Source organism: Squalius cephalus (assembly GCF_949319135.1).
Source record: "Squalius cephalus genome assembly, chromosome: 15".
Classification (NCBI taxonomy): domain Eukaryota; kingdom Metazoa; phylum Chordata; class Actinopteri; order Cypriniformes; family Leuciscidae; genus Squalius; species Squalius cephalus.
This window is the reverse complement of record NC_137136.1, coordinates 3,135,354-3,150,796: the sequence shown is the minus strand read 5'-3', so window position 1 is coordinate 3,150,796 and position 15,443 is coordinate 3,135,354. Positions and strand designations below refer to the sequence as shown.

The window sequence follows — 15,443 nt, the reverse complement described above, 5'->3', positions numbered from 1 at the left end:
TTAACAGCCGGAAATAACTTTTCTGGAAAGTTTGCTTTGGCAAGCTGTTTCAAACTCCCAAAAGCAACTTAATTTTGGCTTGATTTAGTTAGAAATTACATCACACCAGTTTGTTTTTCCACTTCGCTTGAAGTATGGGTTTATGGGAATATTGGGGCTTATGCTTTTGTACATGTATTCAAAAACAACTGCAGAATGTGATGGAACAGAACTCAAATTTTTAAAAATGTGTTGAAAGACCATAGATACTAATATGGGGTGACTTCCACATTAGCAAACCTGCTGTTTACTTGACAACGATTTCATAAATCAGAGCTCCTCTGTTACGCAAGCACCATTTGACCTCTGCCCCTCATGTAAGGTATGGTTATGTGGCTCAGTATGAGGCTCGGTGGTCATTAGAATACCCCCCCCCCCCCCCCCCCCCCCCCGTGCCTGTGAGGAATGCAGTGATCAGCCCCAGCAATCGTCTCTATGTCCTCGAGGAATTTCACAGGACTTTAGGAGAATCTTTGCAACTAACTTAAAAATGCAACTAATAATATAAAATGTTACATTTAACGTGCATTTTTATTTGAATCCTGAATGCACTGTTTTGGATTATTTTAGGATGCTTTTAACATGCATGTTACTGCAAAAATAAACAAATAAAACATTTTTGCTCACCAAGGCTGCATTTGTTTGAATAAAAATAACAGTAATACTGTGAAAAATTATCACAATTCAAAATAATACTTTTTCTGTGTGAATATATTGCAACAAGTAATTTATTCCTGTGATCAAAGCTGAATGTTCAGCATCATTACTCCAGTCTTCAGTGTCACATGATCCTTCAGAAATCATTCTAATATGATGATTTGATGCTCAAGAAACATTTATGATTATTATCAATGTTGAAAACAGGTGTGCTGCTGAAAACATAATACATTTTGTGTTCGAATTTTTGTTTGATGAATAGAACGATCAAAAGAAACAGCATTTATCTGAAACAGAAATCTTTTGTAACTTTATAAATGTCACTTTTCATCAATTTAATGCATCCTTGTTGAATATAAGTGTTAATTTATTATTATTTTTTTTTTTTTAGTTTGAGAGGCAGTGAACTTGTGCTTAATATAACATTACATTTTACATTTACATTATTGGCATATGTGTTTATCCAAAGTGATTCACACTATATTCAGATATCCCTTTGATCTGTATATTTATTATCTGCCAATCAAACCGTGACCCTGCAGTTAAGCCAGAGGATCTCGGCACATATTGACACTCTTCCCAGAACTGCTGCTAAAATGCAACAGGCTAAACCTTCCCAAAGACACATTTCTGAAACTCCAGTGTTGTGTTTCTCCGTACTGAGATCTGGTTCTGTTTGTATTGCCCCCACCCGTCTCTGGTAACTGGTTCAAACTGGTTGCACTGCAGTTATTCAGCAGGTTTTCCTGCATGTTTGAACTCACTTTTATTCAAAGGCCTCCAGTGATGTCCTGGATGTACACACATATTCATTCTTACATATCTGCCACAATTATAGCTGTAACCTGTTGAAATGGGACCCCGGGCCTCATGTGCACAGAATAAGTGACTAAAATATCACATGGCACTGAAGTGCAACAAAAATGGCCCCTAGAGTTTCATAGGAAGAATGTGACAACATTACACAACCCAACATGCTCAACACTTTCCTTTCCTACTCAGCAACAATGGCATTTAGTGATTAAAACAAGTGAATACAAATCTGGCAATGAAACAAAACAAAATAAGGCAAAAGTGCTTCTTAACCCTGCACTGTAAAGAAAAAAATATTTTTTTAAAGTTTCAAAAGATTATTGTATGTTTTACAAGAAAGTATTTCAGTCTTTCTACTTCAAAATTTTATGTTTAAGTCAAAGTGTTACTTGCAGTTTCTTTGTAATTATTAATAGCAATTTCGGAGTAAAAACCGTTTCTTGACCAGTTTTGTGTGTGTGTGTGTGTGTGTGTGTGTGTGTGTGTGTGTGTGTGTGTGTGTGTGTGTGTGTGTGTGTGTAAAGCCTGACAAAAATTACTGACAAACTTTTGCTTATAGATTTTGTTTTATATATTTAATATTTTATATTAGGTTTAATATATATACATATTATATATATATATATATATATATATATATATATATATATATATATATATATATATATATATAACCTAATATAAAATAATAAATATATAAAACAAAATCTAAGCAAAAGTTTGCATATGTTTTAGCATCATATTTGATCGTTTGATATTTGACATCAGGCTTTTATGGCTCATATCGTATGAAATAGTGACAATATGCGGGAGGGAAAAAACGCAAAAAAAAATTCAGAAGCCCCATATGCAATTTGGTGCAGATGCTGATATTTATATGGACAAAAATATGAAAATCTCTGAAGCATTAATGTAAAGCAATGAGATCTTTTCAACAGTAGAACAGACTACTCACATAAAACGCATATAAATATCAGTCGTCACTCTAAATCTGCCAATAATATTTCTTATTAAGATATTTAAATGCTTACTTTTATGATCAAAGCTCTGTAGTTTCAAAACATACAATGATGATCGAGAGATGAAAAAAATAAACGTTCCTCAAAAGCCTGATGGATCATATTTGAACATGATTTTTCTAAATAAAAATAAAAATAAATGATGTATGGATAATAAAGTAAACCATTGCTTCAGTTCAGTAAATGTTCATCTTGAACATAAGTTCTTATGTTTACCTTATAAAAAAGATTTCACAGCAAAAAGACACTGAAGCTAAAAACTTTCAGCCAGATGACAGAAGGCATGTATTATCACGTGTGCAACAGGTTTTTCAGCAAAGTTTTGATCATGTTGATCATTCAGAGGCCAGAGAAATATGCGCGTTAAAATGATCTGATACAGCTTTATAAATTTGTCTTGGATTTTACATACATTTTTACCAAATGTATACAATTTAAATGCTTTATAAGTAGTTTTGGATAAAATTAATCTGCCAAAGGCATCAATTTAAGTTTGTTGACATCAGAATGTAGGGCAGATTCATGTACTTTTTATGTAACTCAGTCATGTGACGTGAGCCAGCCAATCACAGAGCACATGCCACATTCAGCTGTTGTCTCTATGATGAATCTCACACAAAATCCTCTTCTCATCCTATTCAGGGCAGCATTTGTGACGGGCGCATCTGTTGACCAATAGTGTCCCGTGTCAAACACACTTTGGCTGTCTCTCCACATGCCAGGCCTATGTTTCCACCTGAACCACTCCGATGTCTCCCAGCACCTGTTCCCTGAAATGATCCAGCCCTTACGTCAGTGTTTAGATGAGTTGATCTGCACACGTCTGTCAATAGCGCAGTGTGAGTGTCACAATAACTATGAGCAAAACACAACTGCACTCAAGGTTCAATGAAGGTGCTTGAGTTTGAGCTCTGTGCTGAAATTATTTTATCATGTGAGAAGAAAGATATATAGATCATGATATGAAAAATATTGAATTCTCACACTCAATGACCATTTTACTTGCATTTATAACACTCAGGTTCTATAAAAATGCTTCTGTGCAAAATTGATTTGCAGCGTAATTTAAGCTTTCGGTCTTTTACTAAAACATGCTTTGTGTGATTAAAATACATGCTGATCTCAAGCTGCTCCAGGGAAAAGATGTTCTCGCTTACAAATGAAGTCAAGCTCTTCACAAATAACCACTTGTGGAAAAAAGTGCACTTTTTCAAGATATAAACTTGTATTCAATAGTTTCGTTTTTTGAACGAAATTAAAACTTTTATTCAGCATGGATGCATTAAATTGATCAAAAGTTACATTAAATATATTTATAATGTTGCAAAAGATTTCTATTTCAAATTAATGCTGTTCATTGAAATCTGAGAATCCACAAAAATATGATAATAATCATCAAATCATCATATTAGAATGATTTCTGAAGGATCATGTGACACTGAAGACTGGAGTAATGATGCTGAAAATCCAGCTTTGATCACAGGAATAAATTACACTTTAAATTCCTTACAATAGAAAACACTATTTAACTGTTTTTTACCACTTTTTGGTAAAATAACAGCAGCCTTGGTAAGAACAACCTTAAATAATCTTACCGACCCCAAACATTTGAATGGTAGTGTACTTTATACTTCACACATATACAGTGTGTACTTAAGGTGTTATTTTGAAAGAACTTAATGCAGTTTTATTAAAGTCATATATACCTTAAATATTCAATGGTTGACTGACTGCATGTTTTCAGAGCACAAAAGAACGTGCTAACAGATGGCAGAGTGTAACTTGCATATCTTCAGATTTAAATAAGCTGATGAAAAAAATGATACGATTATGTTAGTGTCCTCATTACCTTGAGTCATCATTTTAACTTCTCTATTTTGCAACAGGGCTCAAATATAATCTTTCCAAAGCTTCATTCCCCAAAATGGCCACGTCCATCGCCAAGTCTGGCTGATCATCAGACCGCACAGATTTGCCTTTCAAGGGTTTTTGACTAAAATACATGCGGTTTTATTATAGCAACCACTGCAATCACATGCAGAGGGATGGTTTTACTATGTGATTTTGCATCAAACACACCAACACTGATAAATACACACATGATGCACAGTTATAACTGATTAAGAATGAACATGTTTACATCTCAGAATCAAAACAATTAAGATATACTAGAGTTGGAATATGAATGCAGATGAGCAGCATCATTTGATCTGGGAAGAATTTGATGAGAAATGTGAGATCTGTGACAAATCTGATCAAATCTGTAGAGCAGCAAGAGACCTCTGCAAAACATTAAAATATGAAAAATAAAACTGTTAAATATATATTCGTGTTTATTCGTATATAGGGATCTTTTAATTCGCTAACAGCTAAAACAAAATCTGACAAAGTCAATGAGAAACACTCTATGCAACCATTTTACATCCTAAAATCTGAAGTATTTTGAGTGAAACAGGATAAATTAGATTGTGAAAATGGGGTTTACATGCCATAATGGAGTCAGATGTAGAAAAGGGAAAAGGTATTTGTGATTTTAGCTGAAAAAAACAAACAAACATAGATTTTAAGATATATTTTGTGTAATATCCTTTAATAATAATAAAAAAAAACATATTGAAGATAAATGTATTAAAAAATATATATTATTTTTTTTTTTATTTTAAATAACATGTAAGTGAATATTCAAGTAGTCAATAGTATACATTTTAATGTCATATTGGCTTTGTCTTTTGGTCAGATACAGTATAGGGGTATATTATATTTTAAATGTTAAGGAAGAAAAAACACTAAACTTGGTTAAGATATTTGTCTTACAAAATTATTTGGCAAAAAAACAGCTACAGATTTTATTTTACTATGCAAAATAAAATGCATAGAAAACCTAAAAGCTCACAGAAATAAAAGCATACAACATAATCAGTTATAAATATTTTGTTGGTTCTCTTGTTTTTGCATCATATTTTCTTTGTATGAAGATTTTCTTTGTATGCCAAAAATTATGTCCAAACAATTTGTCATGTTTCATTTTGTTATTATCACAAATAAAACTGTTGGCTCCAAGCACAATGCAATATGCTTAGATATTTAATAATGTTGAAATAAAGGGTGAAGATGTCAATTTTCCTAGGCTGGACATCACTTTTGGCCACTACTGTATATCAAATCAAAACGATGGGAAATGACCACAAGTCAGGTTTATAGGCAGGATTATCCAACATTGCTGCAGTGATAAACTCTCTCCTACAAACCCTGATGAAAGAGAGAGAAGGACAAACACGCGGATGAGAACATGATGGCGTATTTCCACTGAGCGGCTGACAGAGCAGATGCTGCGACACACAGTGATCTTTGTCACGGTCCAGACAGAACATCAGGCACGGACCGGCACGTGAACCAAGACATCATGTCAAACGCCTGTGTGTGCTTGTTGTGGGATAAGAACAGAGATATGAGTGTCTGGAGATATTTAATGACATGATTTAAGTCCATGTTCAGTCACAACTGGTTTTCATAGACCCAGATTTTAAATTCACAATGTTGTCTGGATCTGTAGAGATACTGTAGATTATGATTAGATGACTGTAGGATTGAAAATAATCCAAGATACTTGAAATGAACAAAGACATTTGCTACTGTTTTCCACCCCCTCTTTCTACCACTAGGACCATTTGGAGTCCCTAAAGGCACAGAGGGGCTGATAGTGATCAAGGCCTGTAGGCCGAGCGATATATGTGTCCTTCGTGTGTGTACACACCTTTAATACAATGAGAATTTGCATTCAGAGTTTACATCTTTTGAGAGCTGGATGCCATTTGCCTGGAAGACGCACCCTCCTCTGTGTGCAAGTTGTCTCTAAACTCTTAAAAACCTTTTGTTTTACTTCTTTGGGAATGAGACCTTTGTACCAGTCGCACTGAGACATTTCAAATTATACCAAACATGTATAATTACTTATTGTACACATTTAACATTGCATAGGTTTTTAGTGAGTTTTAGGTGAGGAGGAGAAGAGGGGGATGATAAGTAAAACTGAGGTGTGTGCTGTGTCTCGGATGTTGCTGTTACATGCAAGAGAGAGTTCAAATGTTAATTCTCAGGAGAGCCTTTTGCTTTCTCGCGGGGTAGCCCAGACTTACTGGCACTTACGTGACCTTCATGACCTTTGATAACAAAATGCACTGCTGTTCAAAAGTTTGTGGTCGTTAAGCTTTTTTTGAAAGAAGTCTCTTATACTCACCAAGGCTGCATTTATTTGATCAGAAATGCAGCAAAAACAGAGATATTGTGAAATATTATCACAATTTAAAATAGCTGTTTTCTATATGTGAATATATTTTAAACTAATGTATTCCTGTGTTCAAAGCTGAATTTTCAGCATCATTACTCCAGTCTTCAGTGTCATGATCCTTCAGAAATCATTTTGATCAATGATGAAAACAGGGACTGCAATACAGTTTTTCAGTATTCTTTGATGAATAAAACATTTTTAAGATCAATTTAATGCGTCCTTGCTGAATAAAAGTATTAATTTCTTTCCGGAAAAAAAATCTTACTGACCCCCAACTTTTGAATGGCAGTGTATATGAGAAGCATTGTCCATTTATTTTGTTTTACTAAGTTGCATTTGTATTTTGCATTGTTTTTTTCCCCTGCTGTTTACAAAAAAGACCTGCTTCGCACCAGTTGAAACCACTAAATTAGGAAAAATGTGTGAGGCGATGAAAACAACAACTGAAATTAGACATGATTGAAATGAATTTAATGAAACATAGCAACATGGCATGAGCAACAAAACAAGTCACTTAATGATCTATATGGACATACAGACAGCATCACATCTGTGTTTTAATTCACATTTCAGTGTCATTCGTTAATACAAAAGCAATCAATCATATAGAAAATATGATTCTCACCATATTTCAAACTCAAAGTGCTTCTTACATGTACAAATCACCATCAAAACAACAAACAGAAAAGGCCTCTGCTACCTCATATTAAGGTATTTCTTTATCCATCCCTTTTAGCAGCCATGTGCATTACGCTGCCGCCAACGTGATCCCCATCCTTTTGTTTCACTGTAAAGACACCATGATGATGCATCACCAGACAGCCAATGGGACGAGCGTGTTGAGGTTCATGATCTGAGCTAGCATGTCAGAACTGCCCCAGCAGTATTTTTTGGGCAAGTTTGCCCAGTGATCAGAGAGTAGAGCGGAAAGAGGAGGAGCTAAAGGCGATTGGCGGAATAAAACATGTCATGCAACGTGGCCTCGGCTTGTCACAGGACATCACATCTGCCGCGAGCATCCGAGCGAACGCTTAAAAACACACTCGCTCCCCCATCCACACAGCAATGGTGTGTTAACTGCTTGGTAATAATGGGAAAATCATGGCGTCAAAAGAAACATTTGGTGGTAGTTGGGTGGATTGGACGCAATTCACCATTGGGTTTTAACCAAAATCAGGAAGGGGTTTGATTATGCTTCTTTTTTTTCTTTTAGTGTGTGATGTTGCTGTTTGAGCATGAGAAAGCTCTGCAAATTTCCTTCCAGTGAGAGTTATTCTCTATGTCAGTGTCAGTGTTTCTGAACTCCCTGAAACGCCTCCATTGCAGTCTTGAGTTTTCGAAAAACAGCATGTGACCAAAGTATGTCCGAATTAACAGCACTCATAAAAGAGAGGGCAAAAAGTGCCCGGATGACCAACTACTTCCGGCGGACGTCCAGATTACATTCATACATACTTTTTTAGTGGTCGTGAAGTAATTACTTATTCAAAATATGTAGCTACTCAAGAGAGCTCGTCATGTCAGACGCAGGCAATATTCCTCATTTAAATAATTAATACGCAGAATAAAGGGGCGGGGCCTGGTTGAGTTGCGTTAGTATGTTGAAACTGGCGGTTATGGTAAGGGGCGGGACATTTCCCATACACACTCGAACCGATTGACCAATCACATCACACTGCTCCAGCCGACCAATCAGAGCACAGTGTGCTTTTCAGAAGGAGGGGCTTCATAGAGACAGGAACTAAACAGAGCATTACTGACAGACTGGGAAGAGAGGAGCCGCAACAATGGAGAATATGAGGAAAATAATGCGTCTTGGTAGATGCATCTGTGTTCTTGTACGTGTATAAATACGGTTCAGGGCTAAATTGCTTAGTATTTCAGGAGAGTGATGGAGCAGATGCACCTTATGTTACAAGGTGTACAAATGTTGTGTTTAACCGACATCTATTGAATAGGGAAAGTGGGCCAGATTTCAAGCCAGATGCAACAGGCAGGATGGTAGACAAATATTGCGTGCAGATAGAGGAAGTTGTTGCCTGAGGCTTTGCCCACTTCCTGTTCAACGGCACGCTTCAGTCGACACGAAAACCCTTCATATGGTTTCGGTGTGGAACTCGACTCAGCAGGAATGACATTGTCAACAGCGGACAATTTCTGAGAACTTATTTTATAACGTTCTTCTAAACCTTCTTGAGTCATGACTTGCTTCCCATTACTTGATCGTGTTCAAATTATTCACAGCTTTATTTGATCATTGTGTCTTAAAAATATAACATACAGTACATTCGTCATCATCATTAATCACATTATCACAAAAAGTATTAGAAACAACATATGGATTGGTTTCACTAACAAAAAAAAAAAAAAGCTTTAAGCTCATGCAATTGCACATAGAAAGTCGGCTTTTAAGCCATTTCCCAGAACAAACAAGATGATATGAAGTTATTGTTTGTTATGATGAAAGAAAGATAAGTAACTTTAACATAAGGTCCTCGAACGTTCTCTGTAGTACTGCAATAAATTTCCTAAAGTGTCTAAAACAAGTGTAGTATTGTAGAGCAGTACCTCCGCTATAAGTCCTCAAGTCTCTGACGTTCTTCAATAGCATCTTTACGGGGGAAATCTTAAATAAATCCAGCATTTCACTCTTGTGCAGTGGCCCTGCTTTCAATAGTTGCTTGGTACATCTCAAATGCAGAGGTCCTTCCCTTTAAAAGACATTATGGCTCAGAGTTGAGCTCCATATGATGGAGCTCGAGTTTTTTCCCAGTAAACCTACAGCAGAATTGATTGACTCTCTGATATGCATGTACCACGGCAGCTATCGAAACTCAGGCCACAACATTCAACCCCTTCCAGACCCCATTGAGAGCGAAACTAAAGCAAGAGAACCCCTAAGCAGAGGCACCATGGTGTGCGATCGCTGGAAATCCAACAGTTATAGAAAGGTGTAGTGTGACAGAGTCTGAACATCTTCAACATCCAACTGCATCTTCCGTTTGGCTTCGTCTTCTCCGGATGCCGTCACTCCGAAGGACAGGAGCGCATCTTCACGGGGCGGGCTCATGGTGAACCTTCTCGGTCATCTGTTTGGCACTGTAGTAGGACATGCCAAGGCCCATGATGGCCAGCATCATGGCGATCTGGTTGACGGAGCGGTCGTGAGCCGGGGCCTGAACCTCTCCCGCTACCTGCCTCTGCGAAAAGAATGGGAAAAAGGATTGTTAACAAGGCCATAATCTTCTAAATGCTTTAAAATTTTGTACAATCATCGGACTTCCTCATAAAGACCACAATATTCCTTATTTAAGTAATTCCCACCCAAGGCATACGCAAAAAGTTGAGTTGCGTTAGTAGTGGGTTGAAACTTGTGGTTATGGTGAAGGGTGGGACATTTCTCAAACACGATCAAAGCGACTGACCAATCACAACACACTGCTCCAGCCGACCAATCAGAGCTCAGTGTGCTTTTCAGAAGGAGGGGCTTCATAGAGACAGGAACTAAACAAAACGTTACTGACAGACTGGGAAGAAACAAGCTGCAACAATGGATTTTGAAAATTCAAGCATGAAAACCTCTTCTAGCAGAGCCCAAAAACAAAATTGAGACTTTAAAAAAGGGTAAAATAGGTTGTCTTTAATGAGAGAGAGCAAAAAGTATCCACATTCATCCATGCAGAGGTGCAAAGCACAACCAAAACACCGTTATTCCACAAGACTCATGCAGTTACAAAGGGTAGCTTTAATTAAATATGATTTTACAACCAGATATGAAGGATTATGACAGTATTTGTTGTGATAAGTGGAGTCTATAAAAGCTCATTGAATGACGCCACACTCGGGTTTAACCACCGCAAACCTCAAGGTGACGACATTAAGACGGTTTAACAAGTCTCTGCAATCTCCATTAAAGCAAGTAGGTTTAGAGGGGTCTAAGAAAAGTAAGATGATAATCTTTTTAAGATTAAAAAGATTAAGCATTTAATCATTAGGGCAGGGCTTGACAATAAGATTGCCTAATGGTATTATTTTAGGCCAGATTTTTATGCATTGCAAACTTAATGATTCAGAGTTTTGTGATGTATGGAAAATTATTGTCGAATTAAAGGACAGGTTATTAAACTGACTAACAGGAGGATTTGTTCAAACTTCAAGAACAATTTTTAAATGTTCTTGGGTTTTAATGTCAGTATTTGAAGTAATAAGCTTGACATTTCAAAGTAGTTCTAGTAGTGTTTGATTAGTTTGATTGTTGGAAAAAGCAGCTCAATACTGTAAAAATCTGAACTATTGTGACACTATGGAAAAGGTAGGTGTTGTTATACCCCAATATTAGTCCAATAATTAAATTTGCTATTCAAGATGAAGGATTGACAATGTTTTGAATGTTAAAACTTTAAAATGAATGTCTGTCAAAACAAATTAATCAAGATAGTTGCTTGTTTACTACCATTCCCCCCTGCGGCTTTCACGCTATTTTTATATTCCAAGTCGTGAGAATTACATCAAGCTCATGAGAGATGAATTTAAACTGGTATTTCCCATGTGTACATAGCCTTCATTCAGCCCTTCACGGTCATTGTTCATATAATTAGTTCAGTCGCTTTTAGCCATGAGGAATGCAGTGTAAAAGCCAGACCGGCACCAGTCTGATCTTTCCAATGGACATTTACACGTCCCAAACTAACCAACATTACTTGCTCCTCACAAAAGCCATTATGTAAGCGTCACACATGCATGCATTTTAAAGGGGTCATATCATACTATATCATTTCATTTATTCTCTGATGCGCTTTTAATTTTTTTGGTGAACACCGAATAGGTTGATGTTTAAATGTGAGCAATCATATTAATGATGGGTCTAAGATGTCAGATCAAGAGATTTAAGCAGCTTAGTTTAAATAAATGAATTTTTTTCACTGGAAAGAAGAGTTCTGAAAGCTCCCGTATGTTTTCACAGTACAATTAACAATAGATTTGAGGAAATCCTGGTTCCTCATGAGATGACCCATTTATACATGCAATCCAAAAAGGTTCACTTTTCACATATTTAACCAAGTTAAAAGATTTTAACAAATACCAACCTGCAGAAGACGGAAGTATCCAGGAGTCAGTCTGCCGAGTCTGATGATCATCACTGCTGTTTTTGTGCGCCACACGACTGAAACAAACTTCCCGAAGGGTTGTGCAATGCCGAGGCGTGAACCTGTAGACCGGACAGGACGAGTCAATTAAAAAAAAAAAAAACAGAACAGAATGCAATCTATTGTGAACATTTAAATAATTAGTGCGCCAAAAAGGACCACTTATTCAGCCATTCTGACTGAAAATCATTAGAAGAATGCTATTAAAACCTTGAAATGGTCCTTGGAAAGTTCAAAATTAGGGTTAAAAGAAACACCAAAAAAAAAAAAAAAATTTTTTAAAGAGTTTGTTTTGCCATAAACCAAATATGGCTGATGCAAAAGCAAGGGAACACTTCACGCCGTAGGCAACAATCCCGAACTAATGCAGAGAATCACGTCTGGGTGACAGTAATCTGTTGTCTGAAAATACATACTGTGCTGGTTTGAACCAGACCTACTCTGACTCAAATAAGAAACAGAAGAAAAACTCATCCAAAGCCTGCAAGGCACCATTATTCAGAACAGATCACAAAACAACGATTCAGACTCATCGGAGTTTAGACCAGCTAGACGTTTTAGACTAACAACTGCAAATCTGGTACTCAAAATATGATATACAAGTGCAGGAACTAGAACTACATTAACCACTTGTAAAGTGGCAAGAAGTGAGAAGGCAATGGTAGATACATGTCTGGGATGCATCTACCAACCTTGCTGCAAATGCACGCTTGTTCAGGGAAAGGAAAATGACTCCGTCGTTGTTGCTCCAAGGCAAACTCCAAAAACAGCTGGAATGGAAAAACCAATGAGATCTTTAAAGGTTAGCCATGAAACCTCATTTCTAGCAGCCGAAGTTGGACTTTAAATGCAGAGACCTCTGCCAGTCAGACTGCAAACAGCATGAGCGGTCAGCAAATGAAGAAGCTGCTCCAAGAGGAAGTTTTCTCAGGAGCTCCGCCCTTTTATACAACCTGATCTCTTGCCGTCAGATTGGCGGATTGTGTGTTGCTCTCTCTCTTTCTCTCTCTCTTCACCATGCACAGCTGTCAGAATGCATCATAGGGCTTTCTAGCTTGCACATGTACACACCCACTTTGCCTTTGGAAGAATGACTTCAATAGCCATGTGAACAAAAAGAACACACTTTGCATTTATGAAATCGTGACAAATACTCAACGTGTTGTCAAGATCAGCCTCGATTATCCTGCCTCTAAGTGAGGACGGAGTGACCGCATTCACACAACATTATGCTTCTACGCCACAGACCACATGGCAAAGTGTTTTTGTTATGCAACTCTATTCCACTTCACCGGTCTGAATTACAGAATGCATCACTGCAGATTTTACAAAGAGTGATGTAACAAAAGATCATCTCAATGACCTGATTCGGTAGAGGGCTTTATAACATCCGTTATTTTGAAAAAAATCTAACATTTAAGGCCAAGAAAACCGCTTTAAGGAAAGATTAAATAGACAATGTGACTTGACAGTCATGTGAACCCTAGTTTCTCTCAATTAAAAATAAGCTTGGAAAAAAAAAAAACAACAAAAAAACACTTGCTTTCAGCAGAAGAGGAAATTCCACAGCCTGTGCATGTGGGCCTTCAAATATTGACAATGGAGGACCTTGCAGTTACAAAGACTGGGAAGCACTACTCCGGTCTTTTGGAGCATGGTGTGGTAAGGGGAAACATTTTCTTCTCTTCAGTGAGAAAAATAGTTTCCACTGTAAATTTCTATCATGATGGGATTTAATTAAGCTCCATAACAAGATTGTGAGACAATGAAAGTCTCATTTATTCACGCATGAGTTATTTATAAAGACAAAGAACCTGACAGATATCAAACTGTAGACCATTTAAACATCAAATGACCACACACTTCACTTTAGACTGTCCTTTTCAACTTCCAGAGTGAGGCCCTGTTTACACCTGGTATTAAGATGCACTTTGGTCGATCGGATCACAAGTAGACGAGAGACACATTCCCGTTTACACCTGGTGTTTTAATCTGTCTCTTTTGTCCACTTTTAACCCTTGTGTTATGTTGGAATTCTGTGCACTCCCCTTATGGTTCGGGTCAAATTGACCCTAATTGGATTCAATACAATTCGTCAAAAAATCACACTATGAAAAACAACAAAGATTCAGGTACAAACTGTAAACTTTTAATATCAACATTTGTCAAATATTCCAAAAAATATATATCTGAAAATATGATTTAATGAAAATGTTTTTTAACCATTTTTTAAAACTGTTTTGTTTTGAAAAAAATTGAATATACATTATATTTATATATATTTGCATATACAATTTTTTTTTACTTTTTTTTTTTTTTTTTGCTTAGAACATCATAACTGAACAATTAATCAATCTGCGCTCATTTTTCCTGCTGTCTATGTCGAAGTCTCAAGATATTTCAGATATCTTGAATATATAAAAGAGAGCTTATTTTACTATCTGTGTCTGTCAAAGATTTTCATTTGTAATTTGCAATTAATTCTGAACACCATGATTTAGCTTTTTCAAGTGTGTTTGGTTTGGGTTAGAGCACTTTTAGATACACTTACACTTTAGAACTGGAGTTGATGCCCTGACATACAGAAAGTAAATGTTTTTATTTTGTGTCTGTACAGTTGCTTTTGAATAGCTGCCTATGATGGTCAAATTGACCTGCGAACATCACAAACGTAATAGTAATTTTGTTTGTATATGTCAAAAAAAAAAAAAAACACCAGCATGTTGAAACTTTGCATGCATGTTCATGATGATAAATGTGAAAAAGTCACAAAATATCAAGAAAAAAAAAGAAAGGTTTAATATTATTTCAGGTAGCTTGAAAAAATAAATGATAGGTAATTTTTACCATCTGTGGCTGACAAAATATTTTTCTCTATTAAAATAAATGTGGAAAATCTATTTTTTTAGCTTCATAAGGTAGTAAAAAAATAAAATAACAAAATATAACCAAGAAATGTTATTATTTTGGGTCCGTACAGTTGCCTTAGAGCGTTAAAATATGCGGGTCAAATTGACCCGCGAACATCACGAAAGGAACAGTAATTTTGTTTGTATATATGACAAAAAACACCAGCATGTTGAAACTTTGCATGCATGTTCATGATGATAAATGAGAAAAAGTCACAAAATATCAAGAAAAAAAACATAGGTTAACCAGTATTTCCAACAACTAGAAAATCTAAACGGGTCAAATTGACCCGCAACATAACACAAGGGTTAACCACTTCTGTCCTGATATCTTCTAGAGGAGGGTAAATGTATGTTTTTTTCAGATCTTTCAATCTAATGCACAAAGTAAGCTCACGCAATTTACATATGAACGCGCCCGGAGATGACGGAAAAAAATACGGAGAGCAGGAGCTTTTGCTTCTGCTCTGACAGTCGCAAGACCAGCCGAACACTATGAGTGTGTGTTAGAAATCAGGAACGGTGAGAGAACATTGTGCTTGGTACATTTTTCGTCTTCAAAACAAACTTG

General features: G+C 36.4%; 1 protein-coding gene across 1 annotated transcript; it reads right to left on the bottom strand.

Annotated features, from left to right (window-relative positions):
* Positions 1 to 7,270: 7,270 nt before the first annotated feature.
* Positions 7,271 to 12,876, bottom strand: LOC307172370 (putative transmembrane protein ZNF593OS). Its single transcript, XM_079894687.1, has 3 exons — positions 12,656 to 12,876; positions 11,904 to 12,025; positions 7,271 to 10,016 (listed from the first exon to the last, which is right to left on the bottom strand). Exons 2-3 carry the CDS (start codon positions 11,952 to 11,954, stop codon positions 9,870 to 9,872), a joined length of 198 nt encoding a protein of 65 aa, XP_079750813.1. The 5' UTR covers positions 11,955 to 12,025; positions 12,656 to 12,876; the 3' UTR covers positions 7,271 to 9,869.
* Between the last annotated feature and the right edge of the window lie 2,567 nt (positions 12,877 to 15,443).